This window comes from Erpetoichthys calabaricus, chromosome 17 (assembly GCF_900747795.2).
Source record: "Erpetoichthys calabaricus chromosome 17, fErpCal1.3, whole genome shotgun sequence".
NCBI lineage: Eukaryota > Metazoa > Chordata > Cladistia > Polypteriformes > Polypteridae > Erpetoichthys > Erpetoichthys calabaricus.
The window spans coordinates 64,856,875-64,862,874 of record NC_041410.2 but is presented as its reverse complement, the minus strand read 5'-3'; the positions used below and the strand labels follow the sequence as shown (position 1 = coordinate 64,862,874).

Below are 6,000 nucleotides of genomic sequence, written 5' to 3'. Positions count from 1 at the left end.
TGACTGTGCTCCAGCTCTAGAAAACACATGTAAACAATCATACTGCTTGTAAAGCACCTTAGAATGGTGGTCCCTATTGAAAGGTGCTATATAAAATAAAGATGTCTTGTTAATTAGCATACCATCAAACCTCTAAAGTTCTCAGAAGATGCAGAGTTCTAATGTCTTTAAAGCCAGCCACCCATCCCTTCATTGGTTCATGCTTTGTTCCATTTTCTGACGAAATTGTCTTGTGATGATTAGATGGCTCTAAATGATGGGAGGAGGGGATGCAAAAGCGATATTTTCTACTATAAATAGCTACAAAGACAACGTGTGAATGTCTTGTCTTGACCCTGCTCAGGTTAAATGTATTTTACATGGCTTGATGGCATCTTTAGGTTTTCTTGAACAACAAGATTCCAGTTTCTTCGAAGGTGGCCATCAAATTAGCAGCTTGGTAAGAGTATCCTTAAGTGGCTTCACTCTCTAATAAAATTTTAATGTTCATTTTCCTGTCTCAGATGCTTTTTCTTCCACCTTGAAGGAGATAGCCATTGCCATTTCTCACCACCTCACTCTTGGCTGTCGGGCTCCCTTGCACCTCTCGTGGGCAGATGGCCAGTCGCTTCATGTGGAAAGAGGAAGCTGAGCAGTGGAAGGAGCCTGTCACTGTGGAGTTATTTTCTGATTCGGCCCTCCTGTTCACGTTATGGCAGTAGCGTTTTAGCCCCTTGCGGAAGTGAATGCTGAAGAGTCCATAAATAATGGGGTCCAAGCAAGTGTTTAGAAGCCCGAAAATAAAAAGGATGTGAGTCAAGGAATTGGAGACAGTCTCTTCAAGTCCCTCTGGGGAAAACCAGTACCAGAGGCCCAGGAGGTAGTAAGGAGTCCAGCAGATAATGAAAGAGGTGACAATGACAATACTCATCTTCAGAGTCCTCAGGCGTGCTTTAGGGATGTTGTTGTTAGACCGGCGTAGATGGACTTCCTTTGACGACACTGAAATGTGAAAAAGAGATAATTGGTGAAGAAGACAAAGGACACTTAATTACTCTACAGAGGGTACCGGAGGAGGCAAAATTACATGCAGAATAGTATTAAGAAGTCCAGAGCATAGACAGATAGTACATTGCTGATATAAATTGAAAAACAGTGGAATGAACACAGGGAGAACACAAATCAAACATAAGTAACAGAAACATACCTCTGCTTTCTCTCTCATCTTTTTTTCATTGGTGTTGAACCCTTATCTACTAATAAGTCTTACATTTCTGTCAAACATTCTGGCCACTGTTCTGTGTGCTAACTCACTCCTGACCTAAATCATCTCCTGATTCTTCCTTTAAAGGTGCCTAGTCGGTCTAGACTGGAGTCATTTTACAGATTCCTGTGACTATCAAGACACGGCTGACGTCTAAATCAATGCATTCTGAACCTTCTGTAGCCATTAAAGAGCCAATTCTTTAGACAGTTATTGGACTGTCTCACTTAAAGGACCTTATGTTGGGTAAAGAACGGGCAACCAGTAGACGTTCTGTCTTTCTGCTAAGAATCTGTGGTCTTTCATAATCTCCATATGGAGGATCAGGTATCTGTGGCACCCATTCTTTGGATGAATACTACATGTTATCTCCCAGGTCATTTTTGTCTCTCCTCCACTGTTGGGCATGTCTATTGCCCTCCAAGTACTTTTACAGGTTTACTGACTTCTGTGAAGTCTGTCCATCCACCATGGGCCATTGTCCCTGTATAGTGCCACTCGTTCCAAGCCCACATTGCAACCTACTACAAGGAACCCTGGATTTCTGCTTCCTGACTCTAGTTTACTTGAACAAATGAAATTGTCTTATCTTGATTGATAAATAGACAGTAAAAAAATCTTTACTGTGCTTTTCAACTGTTGTTACTCTTAATGCCAGAATCGTTTTGTTTTTTCTGCAGGAATAAATTACTCAAACACTTGACCATCCATTCATTTGTCACCTTTATAAATCTTCTTAATCTGATTGGAGGCTGTCCCAGCAGCAACTGATCCAACAGACCTGTGGTGCCAGTTCTCTGCAGGGTACATTCACACACATCCACTCTCACTGACACGAAGGGCCAAATTAGAGCTGCCAACCAGTGTGTGTTTGGGATGTGGGTGGAATCCAGAGAAACACATTGAAAGCAGAAACAAGGAAGACATGTAAACAGCTCACAGACAGGGTTGAGTACTGAACACAAGTGCCTAAAGTTGTGAAGCAACAGGGCCACACACATTTGATGATCTCTATGTGAACAGAGTTTTTTGCAGATTCCAGTGATAGTCATAACATAATATAGCCAGACAAGGAGGAGAAATGCTGCCCCTGCTCAAACACAAAGAAATCACTGTGGGACACGGCACAGAACACGATGAAACCATAAGAAAAGGAAAACTTTTTCAACCAACACCACCACTTACAATTGCGTTTGGACATCCGCTCGGTGATTTCAATGAGAATTCGTGTATAGCAGGATATCATGATAATCAACGGTAACAGGAAGAGACACACAAAAGTGAACATGTTGTATAGCGTCTCCTGCCAGTGCTCGTCAAAGCTCCCCTGGGTGGTGCACTGAGTGAAGTTTTGAGGAAAAGTAATGGTGACATTGTGGAAGAGGAACATCTGGAAAATAAAGGTACATAAAGCTGCCATTAGAAATGTGTTGGCGGGCATCTCTGAACTCTAAGTGGCTACTTCACAGGTTTGGCTCCTGACTGACTTATCCCAGGAACCAAAGAAGATTGTGTGTTTTCATTTTGGCTTGTTTTCCATGGTTCAGATGCTTTATGTTTTTGTTATCAATTCTAAATCAACAACTTCATGACTGTCCATGCCCTTCTTTCCCGATTATAAACACACCCTGAAGTGTGCTCTTATTGGCTCCCAGAGTAAAGAACCTTTAGATAGTAGGTGAATAGATTATATTATTTGAATGTCTAGTTGAAAGGGAAGTATAGTGTTAACTCTGTGACCCGATGGTATGTACTATGCATTTTACAAAAATAAAAATACAGCAATTGCTTCCATCCATTTTTATTAGTTCAATCAAGGGTCACAAGGAGCTGACTGTTGCCTGAACAACACTCAGTGCCAGCCCTGCAGCAGAGCACCAGTCCATCTCAGGGTATATTCACACATTTTTTTTTTTTGTTCTTTATTTCGTCTTATACGATTTCTCATATTAGAAATTTGTTAGTTTTCGCATACCCCTTGGGGTCAGAGCGCAGGGTCAGCCATTGTACAGCGCCCCTGGAGCAATTACAGGTTAAGGGTCTTGCTCAAGGGCCCAGCAGAGTAGGATCTCTTTTGGCAGTGACGGGGATTTGAACCGGCAACCTTCAGGATACCAGCGCAGATCCTTAGCCTCAGAGCCACCACTCCACCCACTGAATGCCAGTCCTTTCAACAGGGTACCAGTCCATCACAGGACATTTTTTGCACATGTACCCACACTTACTCTCAGTTTAGACTGACTAAGGAATAAGATGCAAATGACAAAGGAACCAGCAGTTCTGCATCTACCATGTTTCCTTTTACACCTGTGTGTACTTATCTTAAACTATCTGCTTTAATGAAACATTTAGAAGAAATTGGAAGTTAAGTGAAGTGAGGTGAAGGGAAGGATTACTAAACTGCTTCAGGTACAAATCATTTGGATGATATCATTGGAAAGGAAAAAACCTGCAATATAAGAATGATGTGACACACCATAATAAAAAGACGAAGAAGCCATAAAGTTAAATGAAGTATCAGTTTCTAAAAAGCAAATGGGTTGAAACAAAAAACTCCAGCCCCTATTGTTCTCCTGAACCAACTTTGCAGATCCCTGTCATAAATACATATTAGGTCCATTGCCAACTTTCATTTAATCTCACCTCAACAGCCTTTAAAAAGCATAGAACAAGATGTTGTAACAGTTTAGCTATTATCAAAACAAATAAGCTTGATGGACTGAATAAATACTCTCATTGGTCAAATTTCTCATGTTCTTACCTAACTGGCGTATTTCTAAGTGTCCTGTTGTAGACTAGCATCCCACCTTTGTTTGGTTACTACCTTGTGCTTGATGCTGGCCCTTATAAATGAGTTCTGCAAAAAATGCAGGCAGATGGTTCATGGATATAGATTTGACATCTAGATCCCTGGTGACTCATCAAGATAACAGTGTGACTCAAAGGTGCAACCATGTACTTTACAGCTTAATAGTACATGGCCACACTGTCAGGTGGGCATATACTGTAAATGAAAAAAATAAAAATGTCCTCTTCAGTCCATATGTCAGGGCTCTAATCATCATGCAAATTATTGAGAAATTCATTGGTGAGGTGCCATCACTAAAATAAGTTCTGCTAAAGAACTGAGGCAGAGCTGTCATTCTGAGTAAAATTACTTTTTCAAAAGACATTTTCATTTGGGACTCATAGCTCATGTTCTTCTGCCAACAGAAATAATCTGCACATCATTTTGAGTGCTCTATATAATCAACCTACTAAATCACTCCCGTCTCTTCCACTGAATTAATTTATTGGATCAAAACCAGACATCTTTTTTTTAGATAAATACACACACGTAGCTGGATGATTTCCACTTTTGCAAAGGAAAAACGAAATGTAATTTACTCAACATTGAAGGATTGTTAAGGCTGCCTGGCTCGAGATATTCGGTGCAGCTCCACTGCTGATAATCAATATCCACGGACACACAGTGATCAACCCGTTGCTGAGCAACTGTGTACACATGAAGTCAGAGCATGACACTGAGCCACCAAAGAGGATTTCCTAGTCATCTAGAAAAAGTAAAGCAGTGCTTGTGAGTTACTGATGCACATCAGCAGGGCCAAAATGGTCTGTCTCTTGAGCATTCATAAATTACAAGCACCCCTCAAAACGGCAAGTGAATTGTATGTTGCTTCCTTAGCTTAGACAGAATAATGTCACCAGAGATGAAGCATGAAGCACAACGTTTGAAATTCCCCACACTACTAGACTCAAGAAAATCCCTACCTTGTTATAGTAAATCTTGTCTGCATTACTGGGGATAATGCAGCACAATTATAAAGTTAAAAAGGAATGAATGAGAAATTAGGTCACATCTCTGTTTACTTAACTGTCACTAATAAAACTATGTTCTGGGCTTCCCCAAGTTTTACTTCTAGTGGAAATGGTACTTTTTCTGGCTGTCACATTCTAGCAACAAGGCTAACAATGGAACACAAATACTAAAACAATGACATTGGATGCCCGGTGTCCTTACCTGGTTGGGACAACTCCGAAGTGGAAGGACTGGGGGTGAGTGTGTGCTCAGGGCATTATCTCCCCCAGACCGCTAGGCTGCAGCCCCCCTGGCTTGCTACTGCACCTCAAATTCCCACATGGCACACTGAGAGTTGGATCCCGGGGGTGTCGCAAGGTGGTGCTGCAGAGACTCCTGAGCCTTACGTCATCTTGTAGTGATAATCACTACAAGCATGTGATTGTACCGGTAAATTGGATGTGGCAGAAATGAGAATGTTGAGATGGATGTGTGGAGTTACATAAAGGGCAGAATAAGACATGAGACAATCAGAGGTACAACAAAGTGGGAGAGACATCTATGAAAGTACAGGAAAGTAGTCTGAAGTAGTATGGACATTAGATGAGGAGAAAAAGTTAATATGTGGGCAAAAGAATGATGGGAATGGAAGTACAGGGAAGAGAAAGCAAGGGTGGCCAAAGTGGAGGTGGATGACACACCTTCCATGCTTTCCAGCATTCTGTTTCCTAACTGTTTTGGACCCTAACTTTTTTGGTGCCACTCTTTGCCAGTCCATCACAAAATATTAATCTTTTACATGTTCCAAAACTTCTTCTCCTTTCAGTCAAATTTAGGCCCTGTGACCACTTTGGTGAGTTTACACAGAGGCCTCTCTTCTGTCTTTCACTGCACTCTTCATTTAATTAGATATCGAGAATAGGTTTTGTTCAGTAGAGACGATTCTGGGATCGGTATC

At 41.3% G+C, this 6,000-nt stretch overlaps 1 protein-coding gene across 1 annotated transcript in view; it reads right to left on the bottom strand.

Annotated features, from left to right (window-relative positions):
- Positions 1-272: 272 nt before the first annotated feature.
- The window catches only part of LOC127526099 (gonadotropin-releasing hormone II receptor-like), a 29,250-nt gene continuing 23,522 nt past the window's right edge, over positions 273-6,000 (bottom strand). The window contains exons 2-3 of the mRNA XM_051920261.1: positions 2,429-2,633; positions 273-981 (exon numbers count right to left, since the gene is read on the bottom strand). Of these exons, the coding sequence (XP_051776221.1) occupies positions 500-981; positions 2,429-2,633 (687 nt within the window). The 3' untranslated portion in view covers positions 273-499. The remainder of the gene's footprint in view (positions 982-2,428; positions 2,634-6,000) is intronic.